The 25,144-nt window shown below is 33.7% G+C and overlaps 2 protein-coding genes across 2 annotated transcripts; both read right to left on the minus strand.

Moving 5' to 3' along the window:
• Window positions 1-11,132: 11,132 nt before the first annotated feature.
• LOC113498212 (circadian clock-controlled protein-like) lies at window positions 11,133-15,189 on the minus strand. The gene is made up of 5 exons (XM_026878149.1): window positions 15,126-15,189; window positions 13,540-13,759; window positions 13,229-13,363; window positions 12,527-12,696; window positions 11,133-11,515 (listed from the first exon to the last, which is right to left on the minus strand). The coding sequence occupies exons 1-5, from the start codon at window positions 15,187-15,189 to the stop codon at window positions 11,364-11,366; spliced, it is 741 nt and encodes a 246-aa protein (XP_026733950.1). The 3' UTR covers window positions 11,133-11,363.
• A 1,891-nt stretch (window positions 15,190-17,080) lies between these two features.
• LOC113497910 (circadian clock-controlled protein-like) lies at window positions 17,081-24,183 on the minus strand. Its single transcript, XM_026877714.1, has 5 exons — window positions 23,891-24,183; window positions 18,983-19,202; window positions 18,640-18,770; window positions 17,832-17,987; window positions 17,081-17,299 (listed from the first exon to the last, which is right to left on the minus strand). Exons 1-5 carry the CDS (start codon window positions 23,952-23,954, stop codon window positions 17,148-17,150), a joined length of 723 nt encoding a protein of 240 aa, XP_026733515.1. The 5' UTR covers window positions 23,955-24,183; the 3' UTR covers window positions 17,081-17,147.
• Between the last annotated feature and the right edge of the window lie 961 nt (window positions 24,184-25,144).

A 25,144-nucleotide genomic window follows, 5' to 3' on the forward strand; every position in this document is an offset into this window, starting at 1 on the left:
TCACTCAAATTATGACAACTCGAATGATTGTATTTTTAATGCCACATAAAATAAAATCAAAAAATTTCGTCCTAAAAATAAAATGTTTTTTTTAGTATGAGCAACCCACTTAGGGGTCTTAAAAATAGATGTTAGTCGATTCTCAGCCCTACTGAAAACATATAAAATATGGTAAAAATCGGTTTAGCCGTTTCGGAGGAGTACGGTAACTAACATCGTGACACGGGAATTTTATATATAAGAAGATTTACTTACACGCTACTGAAAAGGGAATCACTAATCACACACTCGAACCAGACCACATATTCGTTTAACAACTGTAATGGTGTATGTACTCCTATCAATGTAAAACATACCCTCCCGGGAAACTATAAAGGTATTCCAGATTGCATTGCATTGGAATCGTCACTTCAAGTCCAGATTGATATTTTGGTTTGTTGAAGTTCTGATGAATTCTATAATGCGAATGCATACGATACGATACGTTAATATTTTAGACAGTTTATTGGCTATATCACGCTGGAATGCTTAGAATTGCATGATTATATTATGCATGGTCAGGCCTTTAACCCCATTAAACGTTATACAATACTATTAGAGTACTTAACCATGGACTGGCCTGTTGCTCTTGTGGTAAGTGGCAATGACTGCTATACCGGAGGCCGTAGGTTCGAACCATCCAGAACAAATGTTTTTATGATGAGCAAAATCATTTGTCGATGTGTAATTGATGTATAATATGTATTTAGAAATAAATAACTTTTATCAGTTTACTTATGAGTACTAGAAAACTGATAAAAGTTATATATTTCTAACAAGCTTTGCTTAGTTTGAAACAAGATGGCGCTGTGGAGAATGTGCACTATTATATTATAGCTACAATGTTTATTACCCCTGGTTCATATACACGTTAAGGGGGCTCAGAGGTCACAAACGTAACGTTCGGGAGTTTTCATGACCAAGGTTCACCTTGAGTTCACCCTGTATAGGCTCTTAACAAGACAAAAGCTCTATAGAAATCGATTCTTTGTTGTACTAAGATCAAGGGCGATATATCAAGATGTGAATCTTAAGGGGAACTGTCCAAGGTTTTCGTATAAAATTGTTTTCTTTTTCAAAGATTTGGCTTTCATGAATGCAAGATATTATTGTTCTCAGAATGATATTTGTAGATATTAAAAAATATTCACCAAATTAGGTAATTAATAATAATAATAATTTTCAAAACTAAATATTTAAATACCTGTAGATGAAAAATCAAAGTGAATGTGTAAAGGAAAAGCTATATCTCTGCTTTCTAAATACTGTGGCAAAACTGTGTGTAAATAAAATCCCAAGGAGTTTTATCAAGTAGAGAAAGAATCTCTCTTAAATAACTACATATTTTTTTATAAATAATTATAAAAGTCTAATAAATAAATCTATATCTATACTCTATACTAATATATAAAGCTGAAGAGTTTCTTTGTTTGTTTGTTTGAACGCGCTAATCTCAGGGACTACTGGTCCAAATTGAAAAAATATTTTTGCGTTGAATAGAGCATTCATCGAGGAAGGCTTTAGGCTATAAACAATCACGCTGACACTAATAGGAGCGAAGATACAATGGAGAATGTGTAAAAAACAGTGCAGGTATAAATCATAACTTATATCTTCTACCCACGGGGACGAAGTCGCGGGCAACAGCTAGTAGATAAATAAAAGACTTAAACATTTTCCATCACACTGCCATTGGAACCATCTGAAGTCTTACATTAAGTATTAGTTATGTAAATTGATATGATTACATTATTGGATCCCGACAGTTCAATTGCCGATAATTGGCTAATCTTAGCTACCATATTAGGTGGTAGTAATCCCACACATTTACTTGAAAGGATTCTAATACTTGAAACTGATACGTATTAAAGTCTATCATAATGATTGAATTAATCTGTACTTATATTTATATAGCCTTCACCATTTTATATAATGTTTCACTGTAATTAACCGACGACCTCCGTGGTCGAGTGGCGTACGCACCGGTTTCAAGGTGTCGCTAACTCTGAGGTCCCGGGTTCGATCCCCGGTCGGGTCAATGTAAAAAATCACATTTCTACATTGTCTCGGGTCTGGGTGTTTGTGGTACCTTCGTTGTATCTGAATTCCATAACACAAGTGCTTTGGCAACTTACTTTGGGTTCAGAACAATGTATGTGATGTTGTCCGCATTTATTTATTTATTTTATTATTATTTATTTAATTAAATGGGTTTAAGATACGAAAGTATTCGACCTTTTTTGTTGAGTACATTATTAATGTGGCACTGCTCATTTAGCTTCTGTCCGTCTGTCATTCAGCACTAGACTTCGTCCAAATAATATGCTAGTTCGCAGGTGCTAAGCTCATAGATAGGTGACAATTATACAAGCGTTAATGCTGGGCCCCGATTCTGCTATTTACAATGGTCGATATTTATCGGCCATTGTATTTCCCAAATTTTATAGGAAATTGGCACTATTTTTATTATTCTAAGGATTTTTCCAAAACAATGACTGGAAATTCATTACGGGGCAGAACGCTTACGATCAATATAATGAATTTCCAAAAGCTTTTTGCATAAGAAAATAGGAGTAGTATCGAATTTAATCCTATTGCCATTTATTCATCGGACATTGTGAATGGCAGAATTGGGGCCCTGATCAAATGACCCAAATGCATGGAACGGACATTCCTTTTGACGAGTCACGTGATTACGACTTGTGGTTTCAATTTATTTGAGTAATTAAGTAGTACTTGAGATACACGATTTTTGTTCTCATTAATCATCCAATTGACGATATATTGAATCATGAATGTAAATACTTATGTTTTGTTCGTACAAAAAGGTTGAATATGCAAGTTTGGTTGAACACGAACGGAATGATAACATTGTTTTAGGACCATAGCAAAACAACGTTTATGATGTATTTGCTCGCCATTATTTTGGCATCCAAGTTTCGTTATGTCCGTATCCCAAATTTATCGTAAAATATCCTGATATATTAATGGCACTTCCGATCTAAGCTCAAAATAACTAGTGTAAAAATTAAAATCTAACTTTAGTCTACAGATTTTTTTTTCATACATTTGAAAAATAAATAATAAGTTTTCTGTTTATTTTATTTGTAAAACGAAACTGACGCCAGCTAGCCTTAAAAAAATGGCCTGTTAAAATGTACTTTTGTATAGTAAAATAAACAATTTAATTTATACTTTAAACAAAATCGTGCATGCCATCAAAGGAAATTATATGTTATATTATGCAATGCTAAACCAAATTTTGCTCAGCACCCGCGTAAGCTTTAATAATAATGTCACAAATATTTAATACCAAAATGCAAAATCGTAAAATATTTTCATAAATACATTTTTATCTCACGAGCATCATACATTTAAAACGCAACTGCAAAACAAAGAACTTCAAAAATCCACATTCGCCAGACTGAACTTGAAACGTAAAAAAATATTTGATACGGTTTTTCATCATTCATTTTACAATTCTCTTATTACATCGCTCGTATTTTTCGTGCAACTTTTTTGTATGGACAACCAGACAAGCCGAGTTTGAAACATGGTGGTTCCATGAATAATGGCCAAAGTTGAAAGAGTTTAAAATTGAACTGTCCGTATTTCGGTTGAATATTAATTTCGCGGATTCTAGTTGGCATTCATAATGGTAATTAATTTTAAAAATAGTTAAATGATAAATTCTCTTCGACTGAAAGTGTCGGTCGCGCGGTTAGGAGTTCCGGGTACAAATTGATTGAGTTATGGAAACGGTTCGCGCTTTGTAGCATGAATTTATGTATTTCGAACCATGCTACTGAAGTCTTCAGATAAATTGCTGGAATTTTTCATCGTATTATGTTTAATGATTTTTGTTGCAAGATATATGTATGTATAAGACAAAATGTGCTATTATAGTAGTAATAGTATAGTTACTTAATTTTTTAAAGTAACGTTCTCGGAATACATACTTAAAGAACCTACGACACACGACGCTATCGCTGCGTTAACTCATGATTATGGGCTGAAATTGGGTGAGAATCTAGTGGGGCAATATCGATAAATACGCGTAAAAAATAATTGCTTCTTTTAAGTATACTTCGATATTACTTCACGCATTACAATTAGACTGATATATTCTTAAGATTCTTATCTCTATAAAATATAATGAAGATGATTGATCTAGTTTGCCCGATTTTAATCCGTACTCTACTTTATTTACACAATGGTGCCATTAACATAAACTTTCATGATACAGGACCTCTTTAGTAAAATTAACAACATTTGACATCTAAGAACAAAATTACGTGATGTCAAATCTAATCCATGAAACTTAAGGGCAAGTACTAAGTCCTAGTCAAAATGGCGTAACTTCAAACAAATATGTCACCTTAATTAATAAAATTTGCATAACAATAGATAGAATATCGTATGCAGTACCTATGTTTGGTATTCTAATGTAATAGTTGCGTCCCATGAGACATAATTAATAATTGTTTTATGCAAATAAGCATCCCTTATCTTTGGTAGAGCACCAGAATGTACAGAAGTCAAACAGAGGATTAGATAATCGGATTAATTGTTATATTGTGATCAAAACGTTGAACTGGTTAAACAATACTGAACGTTACGAGTAACATGAAAATTATTAGATTTACCAGAAAATATTATTCATGAGGATAGCATAGAAAATATTTTAGAAAAATTGTCTTAGATACTTTGTAGCATGTCGAAAATGCAACGAAAGCCTTCGAGCAGAGAAAACAATTAAAATCTTAATAAAAAAAATGACTTGACCCATTGTGCTAAATGGATTTGAATACATCAAAAGCAATGTAGGAAATTTTATTAAGCACGTAGCTAAATTACAACTACACAGATTAATCGATCACAGGTTAAGCTGCACTTCATACGGTCGGTCCATTAATAGGAGACAATATCGACATAACGAGTTCCTCCGTGTATTGGAAGGAATAATTTTGGCAGTCCTTGCGTCAAGCTACAAAGTGCGAACACCAGCCTTACGAAAGAGTTATCGTATTGCTCAGGTAACTGGGTTGAGGTGACCAGATAGCCAGTCGCTCTTTGTAAAACACTGGTACTTATCGTCCAACTAGGCTACAAGACAACCCAAGCACGTTGATGATGATTTAAATGAAAACAAAACAACGCTTAAACAGGTAATAAATAAGCTCTAAGTACTTAACAAGACAACTAATTTTCACCATCCATAAAACGTGCAAATAAAACAGTCTTCGCTCTATTGGCATAACTAATTTCATTTCTTATTTGTCTTTTAAATGAATTAATTCAGCAGACGAAAGACTAACTCGAAAATTTTCGATTTAACATACAATTATTCAGATTGTCGTGTTTACATTATTTACTTTACGCTTTTCGCTCATTTAAGTAAACTTAGCACTTAGAAGATTTAATTCTAGATCGTTTGTTTACATTTTGAGTGGTTAAAGTTCTGAATTTTGATAGTCATTTTTTTTCTTTCACGGCGAAGTAAAGGTTTTCTTTTAGCAAATGACATTACACGATTTACATTACTAAATTAATACTAAACCTACTAAGAAAGTAGAATGAAACATTCTCCATTGTACACACAGCAATACATCCGTTAAAGTAATTACATGCAATATAACGGTATCACGGTGAAATAATAAGCAAAATCTTAGACGTAACCCCTGGCTTTCGGAATTTCATTATCCACACTTGAAACTAATGTGAAAATTCAAAACCATACAGATTCAAAAAAGTATTGTAAGAGTTTTTAAATCATTTAGTTATACACAGTGGACCATTTCCAGTTTAAGATCCCTTTAGATAGCACGTGCGCTCATTAGTATAGAGAACTGGGACACATTCTATCTGCACGTGTAACTTTTACTCTTTACCTAGACACGGTATTTTATCTACGGGTGTAATTCTATAATTAAAGCTGTTCCCAAAAGACTAAGTAAGTGTAATTAGCAAGATAACAATCTCAAGTCCCTGGAGTAGATTCGGTGAATTTCTACGAAAACATTATGAAGGAATGCTTTCTCATTTTTTGAACTGTTTAGGCAGAGCCATCTAGTAGCGAATCCTCCGTACTAAAGTGCATACCGTGTTTTGAACTCATCATTCCCCTGCCCTTATCCCAATTATTTTATTTGGGGTCGGCGCAATATGTCATCTTCTTCCATACCTTCCTATCGGCCGTCATCTCACAAGAAACACTCTTTACAGCCATATCGTCTTTCACACAATCCATCCATCGTTTCTTTGGTCGTCCTCTTCCCCTATATGTTTTGAACTGACATGTGTTTTCACTTAGGAAATGGATGATGTTCTAACAAAGTCCCTTCCCACACATAAGAAGTGGCAACATACTCGTAAGTTGCTAATTTCCAAAAACTCCATTCACGAAAGATTTTCGTTGTTTATGACCTCTTGTCAGAGACAAAAATCGTTGGGTATCCTACTTCGTGAAAGAATTAGCTTTTTAAGTTTCTGAACCATATGGGTGGAAATGAAACCCTAATACTGTTCCACTGTCTGTCCGTTAGTCAGTACCCAGCCACATGAACCTTAAAAGCCAAACAGTTTAAATTTATACCTACAGACGAACTGTCAGAGTCGCAAGTTTTCGCTATTTTTATTCTAATATGTTTGATGATCCTTTGACGTTTTTCGTTTCTAATAAAAGCTCAAATTAGTGTAATGAGATATTGTCAGGTCCAAACTTAGACAAAAACTATTAAAGACGTTTCCAGCAACAAATTACGCCGATTCATTAGTCCTTCTATTTCTCGAGGGAATACTCGGAAATACTTGCTTTATTTCATTTACTTAATTGCCCAGCGTTTTATGGTACAATTAGTTATGTATATAGACAATATCACAAACAATGTTCTTAAGTTTTCTATTTTTTTTGGAGTTCCGCAACCAAAGGCTGAAACGGGACTGACAAAGATTCTGCTGTTTATGTCACTGACGACGGCCCTGATGATACGTCATGAATCTTGGTGGATAGACACTTAGAATGTATGTTGATGAAATATTTATTTTGCGCTATAGCAACAAATACTACTCAATCAGAACAAAAATACTTGGCAAAGGGGAATCTATGTAACTCCAAACTTAAAGTTAAACTGATCAACTAACATGTCTTTTGCTGTTTTTAGGGTCCCTAGGGTTCCTACCTGTTGTAAACAGGTAAGCCTGTTTTTGAGGCTTCTCTCTTTGTCCATATTTTACAAGCCTGCATTTCGTACATAGTGATAGCTATAAATTCGAAATGTTCACACATGATTTCTATGGCCGCTATTATGAAAATAAACATCGAAGTTAAGCAATGTTTGGTGCGGTAAAAAATTACATGGGTCACTATGTCTTGAAATTATTTTTTTTTCGTTTTTCTGAAGTTCATTCACATTTCATCAGTATTAAAAATACTGCATGTTACACAGAACTGTTTGTTTTAGTCCGAGTCGCACTTGGCCGGTTTTTCTTAACGATCTTGGCCTCGATTATTCTTCCTACGTTTCCACATTGTTACTTTTGTTACTGTGATATTACTGGCACAATACGCGGTTAATGTTGAAAATACTCATATTAATGCCACTATAAAAGAAAAATGAATGGGCGGCAATATAAGTGCAGATCAGTTGGAGAGAGGATTTTGTCACGCGTTTGACCTATAGGTATTTTACAAACAATAGTTTTACCGACATTTTTTTATAATGAAATCATATAAATAATAAAGGTATAAAGAAAATTGGTTCGACGCAAAAAGGATAAATGCAAAAACAAGTCATTTACTATTCTCTTGATTTTACGAGCAAATTAATGAAACTATTATTCTGAAGATCTGTAATCAAAGAACATCAATAAGGTACTCAAATATCTTATATTTACCCTTACCAGTTCCCGAACTAAGCCAAATATTACAAAAAACAATGACATATCTTCAATTGATGCTAGGCAAATGAGTAAACTTCGACCTTACGAACCCAATCCTCAGAGTGCCTACCATAAAATAATTGCAATCGTGCAAAAGAGATGCCACTCTACAGCGTGTATAACACTGTCTCACTTTATCAACTTCAATAATATTACTTTAAGTGATAGCAGTACGCCCTTTGAATTCAGTTGCCGATAGTTGTCCCTGATAAACGTTATCTCGGACTAATTACGGACAGCTTTCAAGGTAGGGTGAGCATTAATCAACGTCCGTTACATCGCTTGAAATGCTAGAATACGGGTATATGATGAACCTTAGCCCTTATTGCCTATTGGTTTAAACCGTAGTACATACATCTAGTCTAAGTATCATCCAAATGAAAGGAGACATCCATTTTGGAGATTTGATTTTCGAGTTTTGGAACATGAATTAAACTTGAATAATAAGGTTTATAATAATATGGATATGGTCAGCTAATTCTAAATATTATAGAGAATATATTCTCTATAAAATTTATTAATAAATCACTGTAAGATAAGATAAGAATTAATAAATCACTGTAGCGCGAGTACTGTTCCATTTACAAGGACGTAAAACCCGCTTATATCTAATTCTGAAACTAACAAACAACTCTGTTCTCTCCATCAAGCCCTAAAACAAAACATTAAAACAAACATTGTCTTCCCGAAAAGCAAAGAAACGATAATAAATTTCATAATTTAATATCAAAACATGCCGAAACTCGGCAGGGCAAGGATAAAAAATTAACGCGAGCATTGTAAGGCGACGGCCGTATACGCCAACTGCGTCAAAATAAAATATTGATACTGCAGTCCCAATGAGCAGGTCCGAGAAAAATAATATAAACACCAGAAGGAGTGGAAAAGTTCTTTCATAACTGATGTAATAAAATGGGCATGAAAGTTCGATACCTACTATACTCGCGCAACTAGAGCCATCACCTTAACGTTTTGAAAGTGCCTGGAAAACGGCCCACTTGAAATAAAAAACTTTTGATTTTGATTTTGACTCAATTTCAACGCTTTGAGAACAGACTTGTTCTATAAGCTCTTTAAGTCGAGCTGTACCAGTCGTGGAAGGGAAATGGTACATTACACTGCACTAATCAGCCATCTCGGTCGACAATCCTAGTACAGTTCAGAGGAAGCGGAATGAAAACTCTTTTCTATGTAACACATTTTTCTAACTCAACATTTTAACATCACACCAAGGAAGTAAAGCTTTGCGTTTGCCAGCTTCCCTTGTAAATATTTTTCTACCTATTCCAGGTGTGGGATTGATTTTTATATTTCTTCCAAATATGTTTCAAGTAAACGCAGCATTCCAAAAACCAAAAATGTTTCCGTGAATCCAGGGTCCCCTAATTCAAACCAAAATGGGTTTTCTAGATTTACATATATTAAGGTATATGGTACTGCATGTATTAACCATGAATGTACTGTTTGTTGATCGAATTCATTTCAAAACGCCGTTTGCCAGATGACACCTTACCGTGTACCTGTACAAATGCTCTCGTAATTTACCCTGGGTCATTTGAAAATGGATAAAGATTTTTCATAATTACATATTTTATTTTGATATTTATACGTCTTGTTAATAGAGTTCAACTCTGAATTGTAACTCCCGACGGTGCTGTAGGAGCAAAGAGTAATGGGTTTTGTAGACTTAAATGAGTATATACAACTCATATTTATAATAGAAACGTGTCACAATCCTACTAATATAAGACGAGAAACTTTGTGTATACTTTGTATGTATGGTTATGTTACTCTTACACGCAAAACCATTAACTAGATTCTGACAAAACTTGGTACACTGGTAGTTTATAACCACACAAATTAATCCTCGTTTGAAGCCTAAATATATAACAGACAGAAATAAAAACAGCGATTTTTTCACATTGATTATATTACGTGACATGGATTCAAATAGCTATGTTAGAAGAATTACAAACGAAATCGCACAAACATTTAGTCAACCGCTTTCAAATGAAACCCAATCCGGAAAAGGGTATGTGTCAGATACCTACTCGTATTACAAGTGACACAATCAATCACAATGCTTGGGACTGTTAACGAGTTTTTCAATATCCGGTAGTGTTAACCCGGAGGATATAAAAATAATTAAAACATTGGGTGGCAACCCATGTTAAATATCAGGCCCTTGATGGCCCCGTCGCTATAGGCACTGGAGTAAATTGGAGGTAAATTGATGGATTTATCGACTGAGCCAATGATTGATATGTATTATGTTTTATTGTACTTTTTAAAATGGATTGAGTGGGAATCACTTTTATTTTTATTCATTGGATTTGTAAAGCATAAGATTTAATATGATTTAACATAGAATTGGCTCTAAATGTTGTAATTTTTTGCTACAACAAATTGTTGCCCAAATATTTTGAACTACGAGTAAGTCTCCAAGCATTTTATATCCACATATTTTCCACTTAAGCGAATGGTTTCCTTTGTTCTATGTCTTATGCCCTTTGCTTAATCTCAATGTTAATATATCAGTCGTGTGTATAAGTAGGTACGAACTATGCTTTTTTTTACTTTAGTAAATATTTTCAAAGTATACAATAATAATGGTAGATCATTAAGATATTTCAGATTTACGCTGCTTCTATGTAATGAAAAAGGAGTTTGGCCCCAGATTTCATTTCACCCTTAATCGGATTTGTCGCAATAAAATATTCATGAAGCGGACAAATGGGGTTTTCAGGTGCCACTAAAAAGGTTCTATTACAAAAAATGTTGAGGAAATATGAATGACAGCTTACGTAATTTACGTATTTCGAATTTAACATCATTTTCTAGTAGACATATGTTTGTTTTTTGGAACACCTAGAATTCACGTTGAAGCGTTATAAGGAGATTTAAAAAGAAGGAGGTTCTCAATTCATTCGTATGTATTTTGATCTTTTTTTATATTTGTTACCGCAGAACAGACTGGATAAAACAAATTTGATTATTCTTGTTTCATTTAAAAAAATAGATTGCATTTGGTCCAATAAAATTTCATCAAGTTTGGCTTAGTGGTTGTTTATTAGAATTCCATTGTATGTTTTCGTTTTTTAAACAATATTATAAGTTAAAATGTCAAAAATTTCAAAGAATTCGTAAAGGACATTATTGTGAAACATGTAAATTATCCACTAATAATGAATATTTATTAAGTTGGTAAACTGTAAGTAAGTGTAGTCATTAAATCAGGTAAAATAACAAAGGGAAATAAAACTATTTAGGTTTAAAATCAAACAACATGCTTTCAAATTGATAATTTAATTTTTTTTTTGTTGCCTCAAATAAATACAACACTACTACTACCACTACTCCAATTACAGATTGGATATTTGCTTCTAAGCAACAGTGATATCTTGAATTGGCACCTTCTCAAAATATTTGACAATATTTTTATAAATAGCCTTTGCTGCCACGTTTGTGAATGGTCTGCCGAATTCGTTGGAAACTTGATACCAATTTTCATTTATAAATTTCAACAGATTGTCACCTAGAACAAAGGTTATCGTTATAAACATGATCGCAACATGATAGATACAGGTTTTTCACCTAGTTCGGCGGCAGAGGCTTCCTACTTAGTATGTGAGATGTAACATAAATAATAATAATAAATAAATAATAAATGCCGACAACATCACATACATTGTTCTGAACCCAAAGTAAGTTGCTAAAGCACTTGTGTTATGGAATTCAGATACAACGAAGGTACCACAAACACCCAGACCCGAGACAATGTACAAATGTGAATTTTTACATTGACCCGACCGGGGATCGAACCCGGGACCTCAGAGCTAGCGACACCTTCAAACCGGTGCGTACGCCACTCGACCACGGAGGTCGTCGAAATCTTACAACATGTAATATTTGTAAGTTTTTCAGAGCTGTATTTTTGCGACAGTAAATTATTATTATTTATAGAAGGCTGGAATTATAACGCCATTTAGTCTCAAACTAAGCAGAGCTTGTATTATGAGTACTAGACAACTGATAAACATACTTATATATTTCTAAATACATACATAATATAGATAAATTACACCCAGACACAGAACTAATGATCGTGTTCATCACACAAACATTTGTCCTGGGTGGGAATTGAACCCACAACCTCTGGTATAGCAGTCAGGGCCACTAACCACAAGACCAACAAGTCAGTGGAATACTGAAGCAAACTAATTGATATTTCATGATTTCATCCACGAATACCGAATTGTCGTCATTATTGTCGACTGATCTATTGGTGAAGTAGTCCTCATTAACACGAGGTCAGGTTCGATTCCCACCAAAAATAAGACCGATTTGAATGTTTTTATATGCTCAAGGGTGACGACCTTTATGGTTTAGATTTACAAATAAGAAAAACGTAAAACGAAGTAAGGAACACCTACCACTTTATATGATCATTGATTTATTACCCACTTGATCAATAATCTCATTTTATTATTGCATGTACTATGGTATTAATGAGTCAAATTCTATCTTAAATATACAAAATACTTACTTAGCTCCTTGTTGCCATTAAACAAATTACTAAGATGAAAATGTGCTCCTTCTTTTACTTCAAAGTCGAAGTGGAACTTCTTTGGTTTGATGTGGTCCTTGCCTTCAGAGTCTTTAACTATATCGTAGTGGATGAAAGCCTTGATTTCGAGATTTTCTAAAAGTTTAACAAAATTGTGTTATTGATGAATATATTATATTCTTAAGTGGGAAGGGGATTCGACAAACATAAATATTTAATTGGTGACACAATGCAATGGGTGATAAACGCACGTCAGGTCGTGTGACTACAGACATCCTTTAAATGGTCTGCATACTCAATGAGCAATAACTGTATAAATAAAAAAAATAAAGACAGATACTACATTACAGTACAATTTTAGTCTTAAAATTTTAATCGCCCTATTCTTTAGGAAATGACACGATTCGATACAAATATTTTTCGAGCGAGGATCATACATTCGGAATAATTATGTATAGTTGAAAGAATAACGGTTGATAAAAAAGCGTGCACCTCTTTCCGGAGGTCTGCAAGGGGTCTACTCATAATCGCTCATAACGAAGTAACATTCTAATCGTGGAAGCGACACCATGCACTGCGTAGTGCGGCATCTCTTTTCCACTTCTCGTGAATCCCAATTATAAGATTTGGTGGAAAGCCCCCGATTTAGACTTAATTAAATTAAATGAATCCAAAAACTACTTGCTTAATTTCAACGACGAGTCTCCATCTCCAGAAATAGGCAAGATGAGCAGCTGACCGCCAGCAGTATAGTGGCCTTTTGCAGAAACAGCCGAATGGAAAACAAAGGACAAAATCTTTTTCTTTGTATCCCAGCTGCAAAATAAATATTTAAAATTATACATGTACAACGAACAGTCTTGCAAAACAGCATTTTTTTTTAAACTATCTCGAGTTTGATTCTTTCTCCAATGATACGATTTACTTTCGAACCAAACCAAACTATTATGACAAAACCTGATAAATAAAAACATTCTTACGAAAATACTTACTCAACATCATCGATAACCGAATTCTTCAATCCTTTCAACCGACCTCCTTTGAGAGAAAACTGAAAACCAGCAATATCGAAGCTCACGTCATCCATCTCCATAGGATCTAGCACTGCTATATCAGCTTCAGGTATTCCTGCCATGAACACTGGAACCATCTTCTGAAACGCTGATACGAGGCATTTTTTGTCGTCCAGCTTACACTTTTGCTCTGGCATAACTGAAAGCAAGGAATATGAATAGTAAGCCTACACTTGGTGACGCACTATAACATTTTTGCATTACAACCCTTAAATTCGTTGTCTTTGTTGAAATATCAAACCTCACGCATCGCACAACGCAACGAGAAAGCGTGATACATTTTAGGAAATGGCTCTTTACTCTGTTACAAGTTTATTTTCAAGTGTATTATACACGTAATAATATCTGTCAGTTTTTAATTTGTAAAGTTTCAAATGCTAAACTGAATAAACGAGGTTAAAATAATATCTTTTAACGCCACGCCCGCAATGTTAATCATTAGTTAAATAGGCATTGTTTGAAAATGTAATGAAGTCGTAAAACGATAAATGATTGAATGATAACTAAGTAATAAAACATAATAAGTATAGTAAGTTGACTTTAAGTGCATAATTAAAATGTAGTTGACTTTTATTATGAACTAAGTTTTTATGGATACCTAACTTTAGATCATCTTTGGTATTATGAAGCTAACAGTCGGTTCACACATAGTTTCCATTTTATTAGTCTGTTTTAATGGACCGTTTCATCGGATACTTTTCGATCTCGTATGAGACTGTTTTGAGCGATATTTAGTTAAAAATACTCAAATCAAGCTTGTGCAGTTGCAACTAGCTGCAACGGTCGGTCCATAGATTGGTGATCATCTATGTCATAACGAGTTCCTTCGTGTTTCGAAAGTCACGTTAAATTTACGTCCCGGCTGAGAATAACACATCCATGACTGTCGTCACGGGTAGTTAGAAGTAAGAAAGTTTTATTAGGGGTTCGTATTGCCCAGGTAACTGGGTTGAGGAGGTCAGTTTGGCAGTCGATCCTTGTAAAATACTGGCAGCTAGCTGCATCCGGTTAGACTGAAAGCCGACCTTATCACAGTTGGAAATGGGTCAGTAATGTGCAAATGTTACACACGTCTTCACTTGGCAAAATATGTACGATTGAAAAATGCGCTTAGGCTAAGAAACTAACATATTTTCTAAATAGGATGCAAATGATGAATGACCTTGGTTTTGCCTCGAGTGGTTCGACGGAATCTGAAGATGTACCATGGCTTTAAGTATCAATTATGGTTATGTCAAGGTGTAGAGCGGTACCTCTCGTTCATACCCGCAATAATATTAAACCAGTATTTGTGTCATTTAAAATCATACATTTTGACAATGGGATGTTCTATGTTTGACGCAAATTCTTGAATGAAAGGAACGATTTCGATGCATTTTCCTTTTCTATAAAATAATGCTTCTTTTGTGGAATCTAAGAAAGTTTGACCTACGAGTGTCGCAAAATGAAAATTGAATAAAAGTGAAAAATAAAGTAAAATATATAAAAAGAAGAATTATTCTTACCTCCCGACTGCACGAAGCCAAATAAGGCCAACAATAAAAAGGACACTTGAAACGGTACTCCCATTTTGTTTCTGACAAGGCTTCGAGAGAAATTTCCAACTGAGGATGTACTAGGGATGAACGCATTAATATAGGTACCATGCAAATAATTATGCGCAATGATCATAATTACTCGTAATATAATTAAATATGATTGTAAGTAGTTAAACTGTCAAGAACATTGAACATTAAAAATAAATATATTTCTTTTTCTTTCAAAAAAAAAAGAACAGCTCCCACATTAAGAATTTAATCTTTGTGTCGCTTCACAAAACATTCAAGTCACATGCGCTAGCACACAGCCTCAGAAATAGCAATAATGGATCACACAAACGCTTGTCCTATGCGGGGATCGAACCCGAGTCACTCCGCACTTAGTGGGCTTGACGTGAATACCTGAACCTCACTCAGCTAACCGTGCAGTCGCATCACTCGCATCGCATTTTTTTATAGCTGCGAGAATCATAGAGCTGCAGAAATTTTATAAAAGCCAGTTTTTTTTAATTAAATTTAAGTAGTGATTTTTGATCAAGAGTAAAAGATTTAGTCATTCAGTCTCTAGCATAAGTTCGAAACTGTTTACAACGTTTTCAATTTAGGCTATATATTGATAAAGAGCCGGCTAAGTGCGATTCGGACTCGAAACACTGAAGGTAAAAAAAGGTTATTACCATTTGGCTACAAAACGATAAAAATACCTTTTATGATTGTCAGTCACCCAAATCTTATACCAGAGTCAGTCTCGTGTCGAAGTTGGTAAACTAGGCATATTCTGCTATGAAAATTGGTTATGTCTATCTGTCACCACCCCAAACCCAATGTGCCCCGTATACGACAAGCATTTATTTGATCCACGAAAATCATTCATTCAGGACAGTGTATTTTCTATTATATGTATATTAAAAACATTTGCTACCTAGGGAAAATTAAATGTAAACAGTAAAGCGAAAAAGGGTTATGATAAATCTATTTACTGTCCTTACAATAATGTAAGGCTTCCTTGGTTTATCATTCAACACAATAGATATTTTTTATTCCCGGTAAACCTGAATCCAATAAGACTATAGCAGATGTGGGGTATCAAGGATGATTCTAATTCATTAGATGACATCGTGTTTAATATAAATAATATTATTTTTAATGTACTGAAAAAAACTTTAAACCATCAAGAATGAGGTTGAGAATAGAGCTTATATCCATTAAATGATTAAAAAACTGATAGCCCAAAAAGAAAATGATTTTGCAAAATACAAAGCCAGATACATCCAAAATATGATGTAGAGATGATGTAGATACTTAATAGAAGGAACAAAATACCAGGGGCCTAATTATGCTATTTATAATTTCAATAATGGACAAAACCGTTTGTAATCTGATACTTTTGGTATTCTACTAAACACTTTGACAGCTAATTTAAGTTCATATTGACGTCAAAATGTATACAGCAAATATCGGTTACATTTGTTTATTCTTCGTTAATCACGCAAATCAGTTCGAAAGCCAGTCTTTGGAGCCTGAAGCCACGAAGTAATATTATTTCAGGTTTGGACGTAAGTTTAAATAAGTAAGGATTATTATTAGGATTTACTGTATGAAATATATTAAAGGGTAAGTCAGCTTGCTGCTAGAAGGTTTTTTTTCGTTATTTTTTATGATTGCCCACTGCAAGAAGCCTTTTGGATGCGGGGAAGAGATGTTGTATTTGAGTGCTGTCCATTTATTTAGACTTCCAAAAAGTGCTACTTTGTAGCCTTCTATGAATAGATTACTTTGTTGTTTGACTAAACTATAATCGTTAATTATCATATGTATATACAATTTTTAGAAACAAAATTATTATCTACGAAGTTTTACACTAAAAATGTCCTTAGAATAAAATTGACCTGCTTGGATTTAAAATCAATCAAAATATTTAATCAATAATTTATTTCGGTATCACAAACAAATATCTACACTAATCATTCTACTGGATGTTCCTCGCTTCTAAGCAACAGTGATATCTTGAATCGGCATCTTCTCAAAATATTTGACAACGTTCTTATAAATAATCTTTGCTGCCACATCCATGACTGGTCTGCCGAACTCACTGGTGACTTGGTTCCAGTTTTCATTTATGAATTTCAACAGAGTTTCACCTGGAATGAAATTAATAGTTATTAACAAATGATCAATTGAATTGCAACTGGTTGAGAATTGGCTAATCGAATACCTATCCCAAGTTTTACTCGGGATATTCGAGGACAATTATTTTCTTTTTTTTTCTTTCTCTCAAACAAAATGAGTCCCTCATAGTTTAACCCTTGTGTCGCCGGGGTGTCTCAAAGCCATGTGGCTTTAGCATGTACGTATATGGACTCAGACCAAGCATTTTGCGGATCAATTTTTTTGTCCTACGTGGGGATCGAACCGTCGACCGTCCTATGTGGTCAAACTGACCTAAAACACACATAGACATGCAACTGATTGACAATAAAGTATATTCAATTTTGTCATCAGTCATGGATTTTACTCACTTTATCGACCTATTATTTTTATATAATGCAGTATTACCTATATAATTAGAATCAATCAAAATCAATGTTAAATACCCCCCCTATATGGGTAAAGGCCTGTGTCAAGTAGTGAAAATAGGCTTATATTATTATTGTTAAACTACAGTATACTTACTTAGCTCCTTGTTACCGTTGAACAAATTACTAAGGTGATAATGAGCGCCTTCTTTTACTTCAAAGTCGAAGTGGTACTTCTTTGGTTTGATGTGGTCCTTGCCTTCAGAATCTTTAACCATATCGTAATGGATGTAGAGCTTGATTTGAATGTGTTCTGAAATCAAGAACAGATGTAATTATTAAAAGTCATAATGATGATATCTGAGCACGTAGCTTAATGTGAAACATACAATTCTAATCCACATATTCAGACGCCTTACTCTTTACAAATAGTTACGCTTCGATAAAACAACTCTTAGAGTGCATTAATGTACTTAAAAAACATTTTTTTTCTCGTAGTGGCAATTTTGCCAGTCATGAAAGATAATCATCTTGGGTCACAATATTGTAGTTGTGGAAACAAGACACGACACCTCGTGGAGAGCATCTCTTTTCTTCTACTGCCACAGCCTGCATTTAAGGGACGATAGTCCAATATAATATTAATAATGTTCTGACCGATGTTCTAGTATGATAGCTGATAGCTGCGTTGGAAATTATATTGCACAATCATGTACGCCAACAAGGGTGCATTCTGCTCGCATACTTTTATTGGCAAATAGGATTGAAATCCGACACATTTGAACATGCCATGCCGTCCGAGATACGGAATCTGTGATATTTATTTCTCAGTTTCTCTGACGCAATATTCAAAACTTTGCATACCGTTGAATCGAACTAAGGATTTTGACTTCGCAAACCTGCCCACTTGACTATCAGCTTCAAAGTAATGATTTAATTCAATGGAGAATCCAAAAACCACTTACTTAATTTCAGCTTCATTTCTCCATCTCCAGATATAGGCAAGATGAGCAAGCGGCCGCCAGCAGTGTAGTGACCTTTTACAGAGGCATCCATATGGAAATCAACTGACAAAACGTTCTTCTTCCTGTCCCAACTGGAAATCAAAGAGAATTTGGAATTGTATTACAAAATATAAATAAGCCTTTTTTTACTTTTTCCATAATTTATTGAACTTGACGAATCGCTCCCTCTCTCCGAATTGTCAAATATTCGGCAAAAATCTATTGGATATCAATCACTATATAGTTCTTATTAAACCATGGTTTTTTTTTTAATAACGAAATTATATCATTCAGAAATACTTACTCAACACTATCGATAACTGAACCCTTCAATCCCTTCAAGCGACCTTCTTTGAGAGAAAACTGTAGACCAGCAAGATCGAAGCTGACGTCATCCATCTCCATAGGGTCTAGCACTGCTATATCAGCTTCAGGTATTCCTGCCATGAACACTGGTACCATCTTTTGGAATGCTGATGCAAGGCATTTTTTGTCATCTAAATTGCATTTTTCTTCTGGCACAACTGAAACAATAGAATTTTTTTTAGTATCCACTGTAAATATTTCTCATTCCAAAAGTTAGAATAACAGTATGCGCAAGGTAGCAATTATGATTTACCACTTAAAGAAAAAAGTTCAAATGCTAGAGAATCATAGATTTCAAATTCAAATATGAAATCACTGGCTTAAAGGCAGGTAAACAAGATAAGTGAATGTTCGTATACAGGTTATTTTGTGACGACCAGACATTTGTTTTTTGTTTCTATTTTACATTCATAATGAGGTCGATCTACGCGAAAAAACAAATAAGTAGAAAACGTTTTGTCTGAAAAAACTATTTTGCCTATGACAGCTACAAGCCGTATTTACTCGAAATATTATGAGACCATTTTTTGTGAAAAATCTGCCTAGCAATCACTACCGCGGTCATTTTCTCTGATAAAAGAATTTATCAAAATGAAAATCCGAATTCCAATTATTCTCATTGAATTGGGATCCTATTTAAGGAATAATGAGACAGTTTCTATTGAAGACGTCATCTTTCATTGTATGGTAGGGCAATGCTATTGTGGCAACATGCCTATAAATAGCCCTTGAGACGCAGGTGTGGAAAGGCTCTCATTAAGTACAGCCGATGTATTACAATATCATAAATTGTGAAGGTTTCTTATTAAAGAAGCCCAAAATTGTGTTTTTTTTGGAAATAATCGATGATCGAAATTTTGAAAGTCTAAGCTCAGATTCGATTTTGTTTTTACTCCTTTTCTAAAAGTCACAGTTTGACGTAATTGAAGAAACGTGCACGTGAATACTCCTTTAATATTTTCCTTTCGCGTATAAATAATTAGTTCCACTTAAAATGAAATAGGTTTGATTATATAAATTATCGTCCATTATACGTGATGACATGATGATAGCCCGGGTTCTTTATATATTCTTTAATATGGCTTAATTTAAAAGTATTCCGCATAATGGAGTTTACAAGGCTACCGGAAGACGTTTGTGACAAAGCCTTAGAATATAATGACCGGATTCGACCTTGAAGTTTGCTTCAAATGGTTTCAAAGAAGATCCTGGAATGCAGTTAGGTAGAGCTCGGATTTATGGTAATGTTTCTTGTTTTATTCAGCCTTCAATGAAACCGTTCTTCCTTTTCTTGTCTTACGTGGCTGTTTTATTTAAAAACATTAATATGAACATTGATGTTTATCATACAATGATGTGTTGCAGTGTATCCTTTATGCCTCTAATGTTTTGAATTTATCTCTTTGAGAAGGTAAAAATAATTTTGAATAATTTGGAATATTTTGGTGCATTCACTTCGTGGGTGACTTCATATCAACTCACGTTATGTTCGGAATTGGTCTACTAGTTTCAGATTCCATTTACCCAGATACGAAATGAACTCATCAGTAAACCTTAAATTTAAAACAAATAAAATCCAATGGCAATTGTTCCATATGAAATATTTTCGCTTCCTTCAAAACCGGTTTTAAAAATAAAATCAAATACTTATCTTACACGTGTATATTAGATATTTTCTTTAATTAACCTTGTGTCCCTAGAACAAATGACTACATAATATATTTCCAATAACTAAGTTACGTGACAGTTAATGTCACATAATTGTTGCCAAGATTAATTATAACTTACTCACGTTTAACGGTACTAATGACCAATGTTTCAATAATAATAAGATACTCAATTGTAATAACTGTTAATTGCTGGTCAAAGCATGTCTTAAGTAACTTTGAACCCTAGCAAGTAGCAAATAGTATGTTACAAGGTCAAATGTCCTTTGAAGTAGGTGATAATTACTTTTATTTTATTGAGGAAAACAATGATGTTGGATCATTTATGTAAATGAGCGCTCTGGGTTTATTAACAGTCGATACGCACGTGAAATCCCTATTATAGTGATACTTTTTTAATATCGATGCCAATCAATAAGCAAAGGATAGAGAGGCCTGGCAGAAAAAGGTCTTTGCCCAGTAGTGTGATCTAAAATAGGCCTTATAAAAAAGTGTAAATATTTTCTTGTGTACAGTATTTACTCGTAAAAAGGTCGCTCTCATTCGGGTCTATGCCTCATCTATAAACGTTCCGATAAAACGGATTACATGTGTGTTGTAAATAACATCATTCTAAAGATCATCTTGTGTTAGGTTTCCATAAAAAACATAAAACGTTTTATAATAAATGTCAACTAGATTTTTAATTATGCACATAAACTCTGCGTACTATACTTTTATAACAATGCTGGCTGTTACCCGCGACTTCGTTCACCTGATTTATAATATTTTTTCAAAAAAGAATAATTTGGCGACTTTTTTATAAAAATCTCGCCCCATGTTTAAAAATATGCGTGACAGTGTATTAAGCCTTCTTCAATTGGGATATATCATTATGTCTAAAGATTTTTGCAAATCTAATCAGCACTTCTTCAAATTATTCTCTCATTGGCTATTCTCACACAAACAAACATAGAAACATATTCAGCTCTATTTCTTAATGCCACATTATAAAAAAATAAAAACAAAAAATTTCGTCCAAAACAAAAATATATTTTTTTAGTGTGAGCAACCCTTAACACTTAGGGGCATGAAAAAAAATTTTGTTCTATTCTCAGACCTACCCAATATGTGTACAAAATTTCATAAAAATCGGTCGAACCGTTTCGGAGGAGTACGGTAACTAACATCGTAACAAGGGAATTTTATATATTAGAGTAGACTAGCTATGCCGTTTTCGTATGCGTGGAAAAATGGCTAACTGCAGCAATTCTCTTCATTTAAAAATTTGATTGACACATGTTTTTCATGCTAATCTATTTCTGATATAAGCGTGACTTAAGACACAATGAAGCCAACAAAAACATTTTGATGGTTTCGGTATCGTTTGTAGAGCCCGCAGCAAGTATACTTAAAAATATTCAATGTTTATATTCAAGTTTTCTACGATTTTATTATATGTAAAGAATTACTTATTAATGATTGACGGGTTGTCAGAGGATAACAACTAGCGATTAAAAGTACGACTGATTGACTAGACAGATAGCAAAGCGGTAAAGCACGCCACGCCTAACTTACTGAGCGTTCGATCCCCGCAGAGGTGCAGCATCTTATTGTGATACACTCATGCTCAGAATTTTAATTCAGATCGTGATATTCCGGTATTTAACGGAGATAATTAGGACTTCGTTTAAGAGTGGATATATTTAAGCGATTTTTTTATTCTTACATAAAATAAAAATGAGGGGCGTTTTAAATTTGAGACCTCTTTCCGCATGTATGTGGACATCGGAGCTGTCCAACAAAAATACTAATTTCGATCTGTATTATTTTTTTTGATTCGGCAAATTTTTACGTTTAAATCACTCCAAAAACGGCTAAGTTTCAAACTAACCTTATAACCTTCTTTAATGTTGTTCTTTAACCTTCCTTAGTAGATCTTCGTTAGAAAAGTTGAGATAGTTGTTAAAGTGACACTTGTATACATGCACATATTTCACACGGATGAAAAAAAAATCAATTTTAAAATTCAGAATTCGGGAGTCGATTCCTTAAAAAAACCCCTGTGTGAAATTTCAAGTTACAAACTCTTACAGCTGCGATGTTGCCTGACTGAAATGCCATAACAGTCAGCTTCTATTTTTTATGTAGGTATAAATATCGGACGTGTGTGAAATTGTTGATTCGAATTATCTTGTCCGAAATTATTTTTTATTAATTGATTATATTAATTATTGAAACTAAAAGATGCAATCATCAATTTTGCATCTCCTTATTTCAAATGGGAACATAAAACGTTGCCCTTGAATGTTTCAATAATTGTTGCAAACTAATGATATGTCTTTGATGACTGCAATTAATTTGAATTAACTATAAAATAAATGTAAGAATTGTAATGTATAAGTATAAAATTACTTATGAAGTTAATCCTGATATTATATCAGTTAATATCTCTAATAATTCTCACTAATTTTATAAACTAGCCGTTGGTCACGGGCCCGCCCGCTACAAAACAAAAGATTTTTGCGAGACTTTCGCGTTCATAATGTTATTAGATTGGAAAATTAATTCTGTCAGTGTGAATCAATTCAAATAAAGATGATTCAGGGCCATAGGTGTTTTTTCTAATGCGAAAAAAATTGCAAACGGTTGAATAGGGGTAATAAAAACGTTATATTCATCTATGGAGCTAAAGCTTGGAACATTTTGTTCGCTGTAAATTATGACATTTAAGTTATATTTTTAAATTCTCCACTCTAACGAATTTACATACACAGCTAGAACCCCATCGTGAAACTTTTGATGGAAAATAAACACCAAACAAAATACTTTACTTTTAAACGTTGACAGATTAAAACTTAATGAAATTAGAACATACGAGTATAATCGTAATCCAGAAATACAAGAACACCTAAATATGTTTTTACTAACCCGGACTGAAAACTTTCACTTAATAATTCAAGACGACAATCACCTAGAACCAAGTCAGATCTCAGGTTTCAGGATGGCCGAAAATGAGCTTTGTAACCTGCGGTAGTGTTCTTTCCAGCACAAGCTAAGCTATCTCTTGTTGATACATTTTCATTTTGTAAGTTTATCCTATGTCGAGATTTTTAGTAACACCTCCGATTTACATTTCAAAAATAATAGTAAATTTATTTTAATTATGAATAAAACTTCTGAATATTAATTATTCTTACCTCCCGACTGCACAAAGCCAAATAAGGCGAACAAAAAACACGATACTTGGAATTTAACTCCCATGTTGTCTCACACAGCTCTAACAAGGCTTCAAGGCGAATGTCCGACTGAGGATATACTAGGGAAGAACGCGTTAATATACCATGCAAACGTCGACAATGACCATAATTACTCGTAATATAATTAAATATCATCGCTCTAATCATTTGCTATTTTTTTTCTTAAGTTCAAAACAGAACCTGGCAGAAATACAACAGACATTTAAAATTTTAATTTTTTGTTCTCGTTGCGTGTTTATATTTGATTGATTTGGGTGTTAAAAGAAAAAATATAAACAGTGTTGTGGTATCTTATTATCTCAACATTTAATTCCTCCAAAAACAGTGTATGTAAGTAGTATCGCAGTTTTTATAATACAAATCGTAAAGTATCTTATTTGTGATTTCCACGTATTAGACTAGTTTTATACTAGTTTCGCCTTTTGAAACCCTGTACCAAAATAAATGCATATCTCCTTTGTGGTTTTAAAAGTACTCGCAAAGGTTGTATACCTTTAACTGACTTCGATTTATTCGCAAAAAATGAAGTCTTTGCAACCTCTTTTTAAATATACATTAAGTACAAGTAAAATTATATGTGGCCCTTTTCCTATGCCATTAGCATGGGAATAAAAATAGAATTTAATTAACATAATTAATATACAATTATGTTTCTATTTGCGTAGATTGTTTGTACTCTAATTTACTAGCGACAAAAAATCGTTATTATCAACTTTGGATATAAACAAGCAACAGTCAATTTGGTAAACTTTTTAAGTTTTTTTTACAAAAGTTCCTCGTAGTATGTTTTAGTTTAATTTGGTTCGACGCGCAAAAAACCATACTGTACGAGTCGGACCGCGCACTGAGGGTTCTATCGAAATCAATAAGTATAAAACTTATTTTTTATATAATGTTTTACTAACATTTTTTCCTGATTTGCAATTTTAAGACGTTGCTTACTACCAAAAAAGATTCTTTGTTCACGAGAATGACTCTAAAGAGTTTCGTAAATCGGTGAAAAATTGTGGCATAAACGGTATCTTTTTTGACTTTGAAGTTTCATTTCAACGATGATCACAGTTTAATGTTGAAGTAGACTTGAGTATTTATGTAAATTTCAGATTACTTTAACGCGTTCTTGAGGAACAGGATCTTGAGAGACAGACAAACGGAGGGATAGCTATATGACTCTTATGGATTTCGTGTTTTCTA

This window comes from Trichoplusia ni, chromosome 10 (assembly GCF_003590095.1).
Source record: "Trichoplusia ni isolate ovarian cell line Hi5 chromosome 10, tn1, whole genome shotgun sequence".
In the NCBI taxonomy this organism is placed as follows: Eukaryota; Metazoa; Arthropoda; class Insecta; order Lepidoptera; family Noctuidae; genus Trichoplusia; species Trichoplusia ni.